General features: G+C 54.0%; 1 protein-coding gene across 1 annotated transcript in view; it reads left to right on the top strand.

Annotated features, from left to right (window-relative positions):
* The window catches only part of RSPO4 (R-spondin 4), a 29,852-nt gene extending 17,063 nt beyond the window's left edge, over window positions 1-12,789 (top strand). Inside the window, exons 2-5 of the mRNA XM_021689226.2 lie at window positions 9,422-9,610; window positions 10,319-10,459; window positions 11,852-12,037; window positions 12,689-12,789. Coding sequence (XP_021544901.1) covers window positions 9,422-9,610; window positions 10,319-10,459; window positions 11,852-12,037; window positions 12,689-12,789 — 617 coding nt within the window. The remainder of the gene's footprint in view (window positions 1-9,421; window positions 9,611-10,318; window positions 10,460-11,851; window positions 12,038-12,688) is intronic.
* The last annotated feature ends 3,225 nt before the right edge of the window (window positions 12,790-16,014 follow it).

Genomic DNA, 16,014 nt, shown 5'->3' with positions numbered 1-16,014 from the left:
TACTGGACAGCTGGGCCAACTTCCTGTCTCAGTCAAGGCCAAATGGGCATGGAAGGAGGAAATGGCCTTAGCACAGCCCTGGGAACTCAGCAAGGCTGTAGTCGGGGGACAAGGGGACGTGTTATTCAGTGTGGAGGATTGAACAAGGCATGGGGTACGCTGGCGCCTGGGACGCGGTGTGGCCTCGAGGTGAAGCTTTCAGTTTCTGCAGTCACCCTGCCCAGGTCTGACTGTCCACTACACCTCCTACTATGTGCCCTTGGGCAATCAGCAGCACTGCCCTGAACCTCAGTCTCCTTGTCGCTGAAGTGGGTATGACGATGGTACTTAAATGAATTTTGCAGCATCCCCACGTGGGATGGTGAGCGGCTCTGGAAAAGAATGAGGCCGTGAGCGCAATATTTGCCAGGATAATTTGGATGAGCAAAAGCAAGGTGCTGACTCGTCTGTGTGGGGTGCTGTGGTTTTTCCCTGCCCTCCTGGGGCTCACCCTCCAGCGGCGGAAAAGGGACATCATCAACTTCCTTTGCAATATATGAGCCTGGCCCTCCCACCCCAGCAGCAGCTCTCTGAGGACAAAGTGCAAAGTTATGGAAACTTGAGGAACACTCCAAACTGCACCCCGGCCCTCGAGGGAGCACTTTGGGGCCCCTCCCATGCATCTCACAGAAATCAAATAATAAAATAGTGCCCATTCATCTGCCATGAGTTGTGCTAAGCACTTTGCATGGATGAGCTCGTGTCATTCAGACAAGTGCCTGGGAGCTGGTTGCTGCTATTGTCCCCATTTTGCAGAAGAGGAGACTGAAGGTGAAGCCCGTTCATCTAGCTCACCCGGCCAGGAAGTGGTGGTTTTTCAGGCTCCAAAACCAAGACCACCTCAACATTCTGCTGAACGTGAGACCCTCTAGGTTCCCCCCTGGGTACTGAGAAGAGGCTGGGTGGAGGGCTGGAGCCCTTTAGCCCTGCACCCCGTGGGAGACTATAAGCTGGGAGTCATCTCCAGGGCCCATCCCTTGCTGGGGATGGTGCAATCTGCCCCCCAGGCAGGGATGTGCCACGGGGCTCCTCTGAGCCAGCTTCTAGGGGCAGCGACTGCCTCCCACATGTGGTGGCCTGAGCGGACAGGCGGGAGCCCAGATGTTGTTTTTTTCCTTTGGTCATCGGTGACATGTGTCCCCCACTGCCAGGCAAAGATCAGAGGATGCACTGCCCAACACTCTCTGCATGTCCCCCCACACCCCCACGATGGTTCTGGATCCTCCCCAGGGACAGAGCAGGACTCAGGGCAGGGACTGGCCCTCCTCAGGTTGCATGGCCTTGGGGCAAGGGGCAGTAGTCTCTCTCCATCCCCATCCTTCGCACCCCCCAGGGAGGCCTTCAGGACAGCTGTGTTAAATCCTCAGTCAACCATGACACACGATGTTCTCATGCAAGGCACACTTCCCTGGGCACACCCCAATCAGGAAGAAACTCCACCCCCCAAAAATGTCGACATCAAAATAAAAAGTTCTGCACTGATTGCCCAAGCAAGTCCCAAACCACAGACTCCCACAGACGCATGGCAGGTGGCGATAAGAATGATCCTGAGCCCCTCATCGGTGTCAGGCCTGCTCAGGTCCTCACAACATCCACTGGAAGGTCAGCCAGTATGATGCTTGTTTAACAGGTGGGAAAACTGAAGCCCAGAGAGGTTAAGGCATGAGTTCAAGGTCCCATGGCAAGGACAAGGGGCAGAACTGGGATTTTAACCCACACAGTCCGGCTCTTAACCCTACTCCAGTCTTCAAGTGTGGTCCCAGGACCAGCAGCACCTGGGAACCTGTTAGCAATGCACGTTCTCAAGTCCGGCCCAAATCCACCGAATCACCAGCTCGTGGGGGAGACCCAGCTAGCTGTGTTTTAACAAGTCCAAGGTGAATCCGACGCATGCCCCCCACATTTGAGAACCCCTGCTCTACATTGCCTCCTAGCACCAGCGAGTGAAGTGGGTGTGAGATAAGAGGAGGCTCAAGGATGATAATTCAGGGCAGCTGACCTTTGCCCTCAGTGTCAGGGATCATTAAAGGGAATGGTGGGGGAGCCTGGCCTGACTGTGCCCCATCTATGTAACTTCAATCAATTATTGCCTTATGGAAATGCAGGCCCAGTGTTGGTAGATACTCTGATTTTTTCCAGAGAGGTCCAAATTCCAGCTTTTTATGTGAAATCTGTTTTTTTTGTAAATGTTAGCAATCTATCCAAATTAGGGTTTTTTGTTTGTATCTTGTTTTTTGTTTGTTTGTTTAAGTGTGGGGCTGGATTTCTCGACTTGGGTATTAAGGATTTTTCAGTGACAGACTTGCTGTGGGCTGCTGAGGACATGAACCTGTGGGAGAACATGTGATCTTCAGGGTCTTAGATGTCACCCTATGCCTTTTGACCCCCTCCAGGAAAGCTCTGCAGGCTGAAGGTGGGTGGGAGGCATGATATCACAGAGATGACCCTGAATCCACTCGAAATTCCCAAATGGAAAAAATATGGAAATCCCTTGCAAACGTTGAGCCATTGGCTCCTATTGCAATGAGGTGCCTGGGGTTGTTCTCAAGATATGGGTCACCCTAAGGTTGGGAACCCTTATAGGAAGACACAGATCATTCCCTGATCCCAACAGAAAGGATAAACCTGCCTTTCACCCAAGACCAAAGCTGCCTCCTCATGCCTGCCTGAAGACCATCTCCCTGGGCCCTGCTGTCCACCAGTACCTCTGGTCTCTGTTTGCTCACCTGTGAAAGGGAAGAGGGTCCAAGTGTGGACTGACACCCCACCATGGGCCATAACAGTGAGGGAACAGGAAAGGAACTTGAACTTACACTTATAAAGAAGCACCTACTTACTATGTGCCAGGCACTTGCTAGTTTGTTTGCACACACCTCATATCAAAGCCCATGAGGGTAGGAATTGCTGCCACAGATTTTCAGATGGGGAAACTGAGGCCCACAGAGATGAGGATACTTGTCCAAGGTCACTCCATGAGTGGTGGAGCCAGGATTGGAACCTGGGCACCAGTACCATAACACACGTCCTTAGATTTTTGAGGGCACAGAACAGCTCATCGCTTCAATATGACAACAATAGCCACAGAGTATCAGGGGCCTGCTTTGTGCTGGGCTCAAAGCCAAGAGATTTGCAGGAACCGTCTCCTTTAATTACAACAACCTTGCAAGATAAGCCTTATCCCTCCCTTTTACACTAGAGTAACTGAGCCCAGAGAGCTAAAGCACTTTGACCATGATCACACAGCTGCCCCCCAAAGCTCATGACCATAGAGCCCCTCGCACTGGACCTGACACAGAGTAATATTGGTTGGATGCATGGATGGATGAATGAATGGATCACTCAACCCCGGACTAGAGCATGCATTCAGAGTTGTTATAAGCCTGCGTCCCTTTGGAAACTGCCAAGCCTGATGTGATCTGTTCCACTGTCATTTCTTGGGGAAAGATGGAGTGACTCAGATGTCATTCCAAACCCATCCAAATGCTGGAGTAAAACAGGGCCATGTATTTGGGGCCTGGTATCTTGAGTGGGGAAGGATGGTGGTGATCATGGGAGACAATTGATAAAGGAAATCACGTGGAGTGCCATCCCCTCTTATGCCCCCTGAAAACCCAGGGGGTTGTAAGTAGAGCTCAAATGCTTTCATTTAGAAACGTGCGTCTGAGCTGGGAGAAGCCAGTGATGAAGGCCAGGAGATAGTTGGGGTGTAAAAGAAGCCAGGGGCTTTCAAAGCATGGTTAGATGATGGTCAGAAACTCTGTCTTTGGGGGCCCACGAGGTTTCTGGTTGCTTTACTCCCTCTGCATATGATGTGTTTCTTTCTCTCTGTGCTTCTGTATATTAGTCAGGAGTCTCTGGTGGCAAGTGGCTTGAGGAAAGAAGAGAATTTATGGGCCCCCCAGGGGTGCATCCAGGTGCACACATAATCTCTTGGCACCACTGCTGCTTTGTGGCCTCCATTCTCAGGCACCCTCCCGTCATGTGGTGCCCACCAGCTCTGTCTACATCCTCCCAAATCCAAGTAGAGTGGAAAAGAAAATACATGTACGTGCATGCATGTGCATGCACACACACACACCTGTTAACCCGCCCCCCCTCCAAATCTTAAGACTTGCTCTTGCTGAGACATGTGTCTATATTTGCACCAGCCACTACGGTCAAGGGGACCTGGGGTGAAGTGCATCTGGCTGGAGAGACTCCACATGAACCTCAAAGTCAGAGAGTGCAGACAGATGGGGTCCCTGTTAGCAAAGAGAGGGACCACAGATGCTAGTGCCCACCAAAGCTTCTCACACATGGGCACTACCCTGCCCTCCTGCAAATGTCCTTAGATCAAGAGGCCAACCCAGACCATTGTCTGTTGGCCCAAAGTCAAAATTCTCAAGAAAGATGGTCTAATTGGCCCAGCCAGGAAGAGCCATCAGTCCCTAGTTCAGTCTGTCCACCATTGGCCAGGGACAGGGTCATGCAATTCAAGCACGGTTGCCAGGTCTGGTTGTCAGGGAAAGGAGATGGTGAGCAGGGAAGACACATCCAAAATGCCTATTACATTTATCTTGGACTTATTATAATGCACATTCCTGGGCCTGAACCAGACACTTTACAAGCCTCCCTGGGGATTCTTAACGCACAGTCAAGTTTAAGAACTATCACATTTGGATCTTTCTAAAGCAGCATTGTACAAACTCTAGTTGTCATCACTTATTATTCATAGAATTATCATTCAAGTCTCTACACCCATGACCTTGGGGAGGAGAGAAATAGCATTGCTCTGTCCAACAAGTTACAGAGATGTGATGAAAAGCCAGAGCGAGGCCATCAGAATTGTCAGGAGTGCCATTACAACATAGAGGCACTAGAGGGCACCCTAGCCCACCACCAGGACCAAGGACGCAGCAGGAGGCAGAACTAACTCTTCAAAAACTTGGATTTGAAAGAAGCCACTTGCGATCCATCCCCTGCATGCACACCCATGTGTACACACACACACACACACGGACACACACGGACACCATCCGAGGTCAGGGGAGGGTCCTTATCAGGGGAGGGTCCTCCCCTCCCTTTGTCTTCAGCATGTCGAAATATCACTGTACAAATAATGCTGTAGCTCTAATTGCCGTTTGGCCGCCTGACCGTGGGGAAGGCTCCACCCTTCTGGCCTCAGGATCCCCAGTGCAACTGCAGAGGTCAGGCTGAATGATTCCGAAGCTCTTCCCAGAGACCGGTTAGAAAGAGTTTGCTTTGTCCCATCTGGGTTACCATTCAGCCACTCCTGTGGGCTTCAGCCCTCCCACCAGCTGTGAGGTCCCATGATGGCAGGGGCCGAGCTCGGCTCATCCCCGCCGCCCCGGGCTCTGCCTGACACAGAGGAACCCTGAACAAATGCTCCGCGAGGGCAGTGGGGGCTGGCTGACGGGGGGCCCGCCTCCACTGATGCTGCAGGATCCTGGGAGCGCATCTCACCTCCTTGAGCCTGCCTCCTCGGCTGCAAGGTGGGCAAGGACACCCGTGTCGGGTGTGAGTCTCTGTCGACACGCTCAGTTTGCAGGAAATACTATTTTGTTTTTCTGTAACTGAACGTAATTTCTACTTTGAACTCCTATTCTGCCAGGTGGCAGAGATCACCTCAAGCCAACTGAGGGTCCCTTTGCTCTTTGTTGTGGGGCCGCATATCAGGTCCAGCAGGATTACATAGCACCAAGGCGCTGAGGAGAGGTACCCTGGTCTCCACTGACATCACTCTGTGCCCACCTGCAATGCTGAAGACCCCACAGCATCAGTCATTCTCGTGCTGTCCTCAGTACCTGTCAGAAAGGCCCAATGGCCTAAACAAAAGGGGCAACACTTTCCTCCTTCTCCTATACAAGAATCTGAAGTAGACAGCCCTGGGTTAGCATGGCTGTCCTCTCTGCCAGGTCCCTCTGCCCCCTGCATCGGCCCTGGCTCCGTCTTCCAAGTCCACAGTCCTGCAGGCAGAGGAAGAAGGGGAGGAGAATAGAGCCACCCTTCTTTAAAGGTCATTCCCTGAGTGTGGCACAGGACACTCCCACTTGAAGCCCACTGGTCAGAACTTAGGCACCGCACCCTATACCTCTGCAAAGGGGCCTGGGAAGTGTAGTCTTTGTTCTTGGAAGGCAGCCTTCCACTAAACCTAAGGGTTCCCTTACTGAGAAGAGAACGGACCTGGGGGCATAACTAACATAGTGCTCATGGCTGCAGGTCTCCACTGCTCTCAGAACTTCTCTCACCTTCTCCTGCCCAAGACCCCAGCTTGAGGATGGGCCGGGGCTCGGGGCAGGAAGCTGGGAGGGGTAGAAGTAGAAGATAGTCCCCTCCCCTTCCTTATCCCTCCCCCAAGCCACACACACAATAGAGGCTAGACATTTTTGTAAATATATTTTTATTGTAAAGTATTTCAAACCTACAGTCAAGAATAAAAAATACAATGAACATTTGCGTATCTGCCAGCCACCTGTTGCAAATCTTGCCATCTTAATATTTGCTTCAGATTTTAAGAAATGAAATATTACAGATTCAAGAGGACTTCTTCCTGAATCCCTTTTTGCCTACTTCTTGCCTCGGAGGAACCACATCCTGAATTCGGTGTTTATCAGTCCCTTATGTCCTTTGCTCTTAATACAAATTTAAGTATCATACATGTCCCAGAGTATCGTTTTGCAGGGTTTTGAACTCTATACCAATGGCTTCTTCCTCTATGATTCATTGTGCCATTTGCGTTTTCGCTGTCAGCCTTGTCTTTGAGATGTATCCACGAGGTCAGCCGCACCTCCGCCTCAGTCACGTATTGTGGGTCGTATATGTGGCTATGGCTGGGGTACGGGACTGCACCCCAGTGAGCTTATCTCTTCTTTTGATAGACAGGTTTTTATACTTGTTTGCTATTAAATGATGCTGCAGCGAACGTCTTTGCTCATGTTCCTCTGGGCACAGACACAAGAATTTCTCTGTGCCGGTGGTTCTGAGAGCATGGTCACAGATCAGCAGCATCACCTGGAACCTGTTAGAAATGCAGAGTCTCAGGTCCCAGCTCAGATCTACTCCGCTGGACACTTGGACACTCGGGGTGGAACCCAGCGCTGTGTGTTGTAACAAGACCTGTAGGAGAGGCTGGTACAAGAGTTTGAGAAGCACTGCTCTAGGGTTTCGACCACAAGCCAAACTGCTATGTTCAGAAAAAGACGCATCCTCAGATTTACTAGATGTTGCTGGATTTTTCCCCAGGGTTTATTTACACTCCTATCAGAAGGGAAAGTTTCCTCTCCTCCTTGCCAGCCCCTCTGTATTATTAGAATTTAACCTGTTTTTTCCCGTTGGGTGGGAGATCTGGGCTCTGTTCGCTTCTCAGCTGATGTTCTCTCTCTGGCCCTGGGGATCCCTCTTACGACATCACGCTCTCTCTCTGCCCTCAGGTCCCTGCGGGGCTACCGCTTTGGAAACACACAAGCCTTTCCTCTGCTCTTCTGTGGCCGTTTCTCTTCCCAGGGGCTTTAGCGAGGCCGCTGGATCAGTCAGGGTTCTCGGGTGTAAGCGACAGTAATGGGAGTTATCAGCAGGATGTGGGGGGGCTCACGGGATCCAGGCAGCTGGAGATCAGGCTTGAAGAAATGGCAGGACTCATCCCAGAGCGGGAGGGAGGGGAGGCAGAAAAGGCCCCAGACTTGTCTGCACAGACCTCACCGTGACCCTCATCCCCACATAGCCCCTCACTCATTTTGTCCAACTCCCAGGACTCGGGGTCACAGGAATGAGTATCTGATTGGTCAATGCCCATCACTGCCAACTTGAAGAAGTGCTGAACTTCCTTGGTTTCTGTTCTGGGGGGAGGGGGCACCAGGATTTGACCTTCTCCATGTCCTCACACAACGGGCAATTCCTCTAAAAGGCAGATGAGGCACCAATAGAAAGTCGGGGAACAGACCTGGAGAGTTGAGAATGTCCCATGCTGGGTGGCTGTGGGCTCAGGGGAGCCAAGGTATGTAACTGGCTTATTAAACAGTCTGACCTTGATTGGGTATAAACGTGGAACCATTTCACGTGTCCCCAGTTGCCCCTAAGAAGCTGCTCGGTCCTTCCCAACCCCCGGTCACTTTCTGACTCTCCCCAGCTCCTACCTCCAGTGGTTTTCCCTGCTGCCTCTGGCTGGGACACTTGCCAGCAACCAGGCCGCTTGGGTGAGGCCGCAGCCTTAGCATCGAAGCCCGGCTACTTCTAACGGGCCCTTGCCGCTGAGAAGCCCCTCGTGATTGCCATGAAGGATGCACAGGTTCTTTGGCTGCTGCCTCTCCTCCCAGCTCTGCCCGTCTCTCCCCTGCCCTTTTTTCTCTGCTCAGAGAGCCACGGGAAGGGGCAGATCTGCAGGGCTGCCACAGAAGTGAATGCCCAATCTGGGGCATGAGAAGCTGGCCACCCCTTGTTGCAGGCATCCCGTCTCTGTGAGGGGCACCCTGCCTCTCTTCTCCATTGGTTTTGGGAGTTGGGAACAGAGGGAAAGCCACAGGCACCCACCCCCGCCCCAGGCGGACAACTCTGAATTCCCATGAGCCCCTCTCTCTAAGTGGTCGGCTTAATCAGGTGATGGTCAGGATAGCAGCAACTCCCTATGAGCCTTGGAGAGGCTCTCTTTCTAGGGTATTCTCTGCCTCCTTCTTCCCAGCTTTGGTTCCTGGTGGCCGACTCCGAGGCAACAAAAGTTTCCTTCCCTCAACTCACTACCCTTGATGATGCTGGGAGCACTTGATGAGGGTGACAGGGAGGAAGGGAGTCTTGTTCAGAAACACAGCAGGGGGACAAGGGTCTCCCCCACCCCCACACGCATGCACACCCCCCACACCCTGAAAAATACGCACTATTTCCATGAAGGCTAAGTTTGCCTGTGAGTTATAGAAAACTCCAAATAACAGTGGTTTAAACGAAACAGACAGTGATGTCTCCATCCTGTAAGTCTACACGGGCAGCCCAGGGCTGCTATAGCGGTTCTACCTTCCTCGGGGACCTGGGCTCTTTTTTCTTATTTCTCTATCATTCTCAACACGTTTCCCACTTCATGATCCAAAGTAGCTGCCTGTGTTCCAGCCATCGTGTTCACATTCCACCCAACAGGAAGGATGAAGGGGATGACAAAGGGCACGCCCCTGCCCTTTAAGGCAGCTTCTTAGAAGTTGCACACATTGCTTTAGCTTATACCCCTTGGCCAGACTGGGGTCTCAAGACCGTATCTAGCTGTCTGGGAAATGTAGTGGTTTGTCTGGGTGGCCATGTGTTCAGTTACTCTGCCCCATGAGACAGTCCGATCTGCTCACATATATGGTTTGACTATTTCTCTCCCCCTTTCTCCCACCTTCCACCCTGGTCTGGCTGGCAGTGGGCACTGGTCTGGGGGGCAACTGCACAGGCTGTGTCATCTGCTCGGAGGAAAACGGCTGCTCCACCTGCCAGCAGAGACTCTTCCTGTTCATCCGCCGGGAAGGTATCCGCCAGTACGGCAAGTGTGTGCACGACTGTCCCTCCGGCTACTTCGGCGTCCGCGGGCAGGAGGTCAACAGGTGCAAAAGTACGTGGCTCCTCCCCGATCCTGCGCTAGCGCTGGGCTCCTGAGACCTCTGGCCCACACCCCACCTCTCACCCCAACACAGCCACAGGGCAAGTGGTGTGTGCCTGAGCCCAGACCCTGAGATACTTGTTTGGTTTCAGGCTGGCTCAGAAGCCCTAAGCAAATCAGTGCCCTGGCTGGTCTCAGCGCTAATAGAGCGGGAAAACGTCACCTCTATCTATCCTAGTTTGCTGTGTGGCCTCAGGCATGTTGCTCACCCTCTCTGGGCCTAACTCAAATGGAAAAAGGAGTCCTACTAACTCCTAACTCTAATTTTCATTGTGATCGGGAACAAATCATGACCACGTTTGAGCTTTGATGGAAATGCAGCAGGAAGTCCTCACGCACAGCCCAGATTTGCTATGTGACTTTAGACAAGTCACTTGCCCTCTCTGAGCCTTGTCTCAAATGAGAAAGGGAATCTTGACCTTTAAATCCAAATAACCACATTACCTTGGACGTGTCACTTGCCCCCATGAGCCTTAGTGCAGATGAGGAAGGGAGTTCTTGAATGCAGTTTCCGCACAGGTCTGGGCTTCAAAGGAGACTGAATCCTGCCCCCAGTGCTGCAGAGCTTGGGCTGCTCAAAGCGCTCCCACTTCAGGCAAGCCCAGAGGGCCCCCTTCTGGGCAGTCACCCTCACCACGGGTGGCCCTGGCTCTCTTGCAGAATGCGGGGCCACGTGCGAGAGCTGCTTCAGCCAGGACTTCTGCATCCAGTGCAAGAGGAGGTTTTTCCTGTACAAGGGGAAGTGTCTGCCCACCTGCCCGCTGGGCACCGTGGCCCAGCCCAGCACACGGGAGTGCCAGGGTGAGTGGGGGCCTCCTCGCCCTGCCTCCTTCCCTTCAGGGGCTGGTGAGGGGTGTCTGGAGACCTGGAAGAACCATAGGAGAATGTCACGTGGTACTGGGAGGCCCAACCGGTGACTTCAGGTACACACAGGGACCCTTCAATAAACAACGCCATCATGAGCACCATTATTACGATCACTATCACTACCAACACCAGCTTCGTTGCTATTACCAAGGGAGGCCCCAGAGGTCACAAGAAAAGCACTGATTCTAGAATAAGACAGACCTGGGTTCAAATCCTTTTCAGGTTCCCTTCTGCCCCTCCCTGAGCCTAGCTAATCTCCCCACCCCTACTTCAAGCTTCAGGTCAAGAGTCTCCTCCTCCAGGAAGCCTTCCGGGTCCCTCACGCCCCTGGGACCCATGCCTCTTCTGGGCTCCAGCAGCTGCCTGTGTTTCCCCCATTACGGCACAAGCACCCTGCCCTTCCAGCCTGACATTTCTGGGTGGTGAACTCTGGGAGTCAGAGCCAGGTCTGTCCTGTGCCCTCTGCCAATCAGCGTGTAACACAGCACGAAGCATACAACAGGTGCTCAGTCCCTGCTCGTCAAACGAACACATCTAGCAGAAGGACCACTGTTCTCAGGTCTGCAGACCTGGTTTCTGGGCCGGACTGGGTCTTAAACACTTGCCATGTTCTGACGTGGAGCCCCTTCTCTGTTCTCTTAGCAGGCCCCCTACCTGCTCTAGGCCTCAGTGGCCTAATCTGCAAAATGAGGGTATTAATAGCTGCCCTGTTCTTTGTCTACCTCTCGGGGACTCGTGAAAGAATCAAATGTGAAAGACTATATATATTTTTGTATATTTTAAAATTGTTCCCTACTGAGAACTTTCTTGTCCCGTGACCTCATTTTTCCTCACAATAGCCCTGCATGGCTTCCGCCTTCCTCAGCCCATCAGAGGCACATAATCAAGGTCAAAGCGATGTCCTGGCCCTGAGGGCCTCCCAGCCGACCTTCTGGCCTCTTGGCCTGCCCCTCCTCCTCCCAGCCTCCCCCCTGCCCCCACTCTAGCTGCCCTCCCTCGGACACGTTTGCCTGCCTGCATCCTGCTTCCTTCCGGCTCCACTGGATCTCCTCCTCTCCCTTTAGCTCCTCTGTCACCTCCTCAGGGAAGCCTTCCCCTCTAAAGCCAATGGTCACTCCTGCTTCTGGCCCGGGCATGCTTTAGTACGGCGCCCATCCCGGGCCCTCATAAATAGATAGTTAAGTGTCTCCCCTCTGCTCCTCGTGAGAGCTGGTGTCTTCGGGGACAGGGACCCCTCCGACCCTGCCCTTGGATCTGAAGGACATTCCCTGACAGCTGACCCTATCTGTCTGTCTGTCTGTCTGTCTCTCTCTCTCCACCCAACAGAAGAATGTGAGCTGGGCCCCTGGGGCAGCTGGAGCCCCTGCGTGCACAACGGCAAGACGTGCGGCTCGGCCTGGGGCCTGGAGACCCGGGTGCGGGAGGCTGGCAGGGCCGGGCGGGAGGAGGCGGCAATCTGCCAGGTGCTGTCCGAGTCAAGGAAATGTCCCATCCAGAGGCCCTGCCCAGCAGGTGAGCCCCAGGCGACATTCGGGGCTGCAGCAGGCAGGAACCCCCCCCGGGGGATGCTGCGGGGCTGGGGACATCGCCTACCCAAACAGCACCCGTAAGGCGGCCCAAAAGTCCAAGATTAACCATACCTCCCCGTGGGTTAAGTCCTGCCCTCCCTGGTGTCCTTTCAAAGGCAGGCTTCCCTGGCGGGGGTCAGTCCCAGCTACGGGACAGATATGTGCCTGCCTTCATCAGGACTTCTCTGCCCTTTCAGAATGACCACCTCCCTTGTAATAACAAGGATTTCGGAGCGCCCTCTTTACGACTCCAAAGTTCATGGATAACGTTATCCCCTTGCACAGGTCATTAAAAAAAAAAAAAAAAAAAAATCAGTAGAGTGCCCTGTCATATAAAAGAGAAATAAAAGAAACTCCGTGCTTGGGCTCAACACACATTGCAAACACTTAGCGGAGTCAGGGCAAAAGTTTGGTCGGGGCGCAGAGACGCGACTTCCCAAGGGGGGACCAACTCTTAGGAAAGCCCAAGTAAGCCGTGTGACGGGCCCCACGCCGGCAGCCTGGGGGTGTTCAGTGACGGGCGAGTGTTCAAAAGCACGTGGATGGAAGGGCTTCCCCGGGCCGCGCTGAACAATGCCCTGTGCTCTCGGTGCAGAGAGGAACCCCAGCCAGAAGAAGGGCCGCAGAGACCGGCGTCCGCGTAAGGACAGGAGGCTGGACCGCACGCTGGACGTGAGGCCCCGCCCACCAGCCTGAGGAGCCCCCCCCACCCCAAACCTGCAGCTCCCCCCCCTCCACCCCCTGCAGCCCCTGCCCCACGCCACCCCCTCCTGCTGCCGCTGGGACTGTATTCTTCCGTCTCCCCACCCTCCGCTTCCTCCCTGTGTCCTTCTGCCTTTCCTGCTCTCTCCTTTATTCCTGCTCTTCCTTCCGTCTCTCCTCCCTCCCGTCCTTTCCCTTCTTTCTCTTTAAACCTTTTATCTGTCCGCCTTTCTTTTCCTTTTCTCCTGTTTTCCTTCCTGTTCTTCCCTGTGTCCTGCTCTCTCCGTCTCTCACACACACGCACACACACGCATGCACTATCACGCACACTTTGAGAGACCAACCCTCTGTGTCTCGCTCCCCAGCTGCTCTCTCTAGTTCTTAAAGAAAGCAAACATCTTTCTCTAGGGCTTTCCCTGACCCTGTCCTGACCCCACGTTTGCAGAGAAGGGGTTTCCACCGGCGGGGCCCAGGCCACGATCCAGGCAGGCTGCGAGAGTCCTGACCACCCTGCTTCTGCTCCAGAGGAGACCCGGGACCCCGGGGCTGCCAGTGCCCCCTGCTCAGGCCAATCCCTGGTGGCCATCTCTGCAGCCCTCTGTCACCGGCGCCCATGGGAACCCCCTGGAAGAGGCTCTGGGGGCTCCCTGTGCCCTGTGTGGACACAGATGTGGCCTCTGGCTGGACAGCCAGCCCAGAGCCTGCCTGTGGCCACAGAGTCTGCCCTCGGTGCTCCGTGACTGCCCTCCCTCGTGGTTCCCTGCCCCCTTCTTCCCAAGCTGACTGTACTCCTGTGTCCTTTGGGGGCCCAAGCACTGCATCCGATGGGACTGTCATCCCCGGGGGAACCACGGGCCCAGCCCATAAGAGGCCATCAAAGCCGAAAGGAATTTTGAGATTATCCAAGCAGCTCTATTCCCCACCCTGGAGCCTCCTGCCCCTTGTACCCCTGGGGAAACTGAGACCCAAGAAGGGACTTGCCCAAGGTCACCCAGGAAATCCAGGTGCTACGCTTTCTACTTATTGGCTGCCCAGCACAGCAGATCCACAGGAAACTCTGGGGGCCTTTGGGGGTGAGGAAGGAAGGAGCAAGGGAAGGGTCAGAAGCAAGGGAAGATTCCTCCACTCCCACATGCCACCACTGAACCCTGAGCACTTGCATTTCACTGTGACACCTCTGCACCAGGGGGGAAGAACATCGGGGAGTTTCAAGTAAGACTTAGCTCAGAAGTCGGTTTGTTCTCACTGCCTGTCATTCCACCATCATGGTACCTAGCCCCTCCTCCTTGGCCTCCCTGCGTCCCCAGGAAGGGGTGCTCCCAATTTGCCTTGGCATGACGGGCTGGCCTGAACCCAGAAGGTCTAGCAGCTAGGAGCATTGAGAGGCCGAGGCCCAAGAGGCCCCGGGGTGGCTTCAGGAAGGGTTGTCCGCAGGCTGGAAGAGAGGCTGGAAGATGAAGGGAGCACCCCCCCCCACTCCAAGAAAGTGCCCACCCTCAGGCTTCCCCCTCTCTCGCACAATCCCTTGGAGGCCCCCCCACTACTAAGGCCCACCCTCATTCCCGCTCCCCCTTCGGCTCCCTGGGGACAGCTGCAGCTCTTCCTCGCCTGGCCAGACCACCAGCTTCTCCTCTGCAAAAGTTTGTGCCTCTGAACTGCTCTATTGTTGTTGTTTCAAGACCCCAACTTTTTTTTTTTTTTAATAAAGAGAAAAGAAAAAAGAAATTTGCAAGTGCTTCTTGGGCATCGGGCGGGTGTTATAAAACCATGACGCTGATGAGTTTGGAATAAGTGAATCTAAACCATGTGGGGCGGTTTTCCCTGGAATGCTCAGGGCTGAGAGGACGAGGGGAGGGTTGGGGACGAAGGGGGTGCTGAAAAAAGAGGAGGGACCCTCAGCCCCCACAACCAGGCTCCTCTCAAGAAGGGGGCTTAGCCACAGGCAGAAGACAGCAGAGCTGTGCTCCCCACCCCCAGTGCCTCTCGGCCCCATGAATCACAGAAGTGGCCACAGGAACCCATCTGTGCTCTGGATGACCAGGGACACCCAGGAGGAGTGACCGTCCCAAGGAGCCATCTGAATCCCCCGGGCTGCTGGTGAGTGTGGCCTCAGGACTGGGGGCCCAGGTTCAAGCCCTAGCCTGGCACCAGCTGTCTGGACTCTAGGCCAAGTCACTTTTTCTTTCTGGGCCTCAGTCCCCCCCAATTTGATGGATGAAGAGGAGGCATGATCAGGTTATATCCGTTGCCCAAATCTGAGTGACCCAACAGCATTCTCTGGGGCTCTTTTTAAAAATTCAGACTTCAGCGTCCTACCCCAAGCCTACTAATTGTGAACAAGTTTGGGGGCAGACAGGGAGAGCTAACTGCTCATTCCAGGACAAGCTCAGTGGAGAGGGTGACTCTCTCGGGTGACTTGCACCTGCACAGTGCTCGGGGCCTAAGTCTGAGGCATTCGCCTTTCTGCTTCTGACTGCAAGCCTCTGCAATCCGATTCTATAGAGTTTGATGTATGTATCTCTTCTCTATTTTGTTTTCTGGTGAGATTTGAATTCTAGGATGCTGGAGGTTCTAAAGTCCACCATTCTAAGAAATCAAGATGGGAGTGGAAGCTTCCTGTCCTGCAATGCCCTGGCCATCTTCTTTCCCTCAGGGACCTGGTCCTCTGTCTCCAGATGAGGGCTGTGGACAAGGTTGTCTTTTTTTTTTTTTTTTTTTTAACGGTTTCAAATTAGGAGAGAAAGTTTCTTGAGGGCCTAAGCCCCTCCTATAAACTTTGGATCTCAGACTTTCTGTCCCATCCAGCTCCTAATCCTTTCTCATCCCAGCCTCTCCCACATTCTCTGGAGGATTGGGCTGCCTGACTGGGAGGGAGACTCTCCCATCTAACCACCTCTTACAGGTGAAGCTCAGAGAGAATCTCCGAAACTGGCCAGGGTCATCCAGCCAAAGAGGGACAGAGCCCAGAGGGAGGCTTGTTGCCGGCCAGATACTATTCCAGAGGGAGAAAACACGGCTTGGCGTGCGCTGAGAGCTCCCTGCTCAACCCTCCCCCCGCCTCCCACTCCGGCTCCAGGGGCCACGTGGGGTCCCCCTCCGCAGGCAGACACCCCACCCCAGAGCTTGCTCTGTCCCCATTTCTGCCTGACGCTTGCACGCCCCGCCCTGCATGTGCTTCCCACCTCCTGTCCCTAGAGGGCACTGCCCAACCAGGACGGG

This window comes from Neomonachus schauinslandi, chromosome 10 (assembly GCF_002201575.2).
Source record: "Neomonachus schauinslandi chromosome 10, ASM220157v2, whole genome shotgun sequence".
Lineage (NCBI taxonomy): Eukaryota > Metazoa > Chordata > Mammalia > Carnivora > Phocidae > Neomonachus > Neomonachus schauinslandi.
The sequence above is the reverse complement of the archived record's forward strand: the minus strand, read 5'-3'. Positions and strand labels throughout refer to the sequence as shown.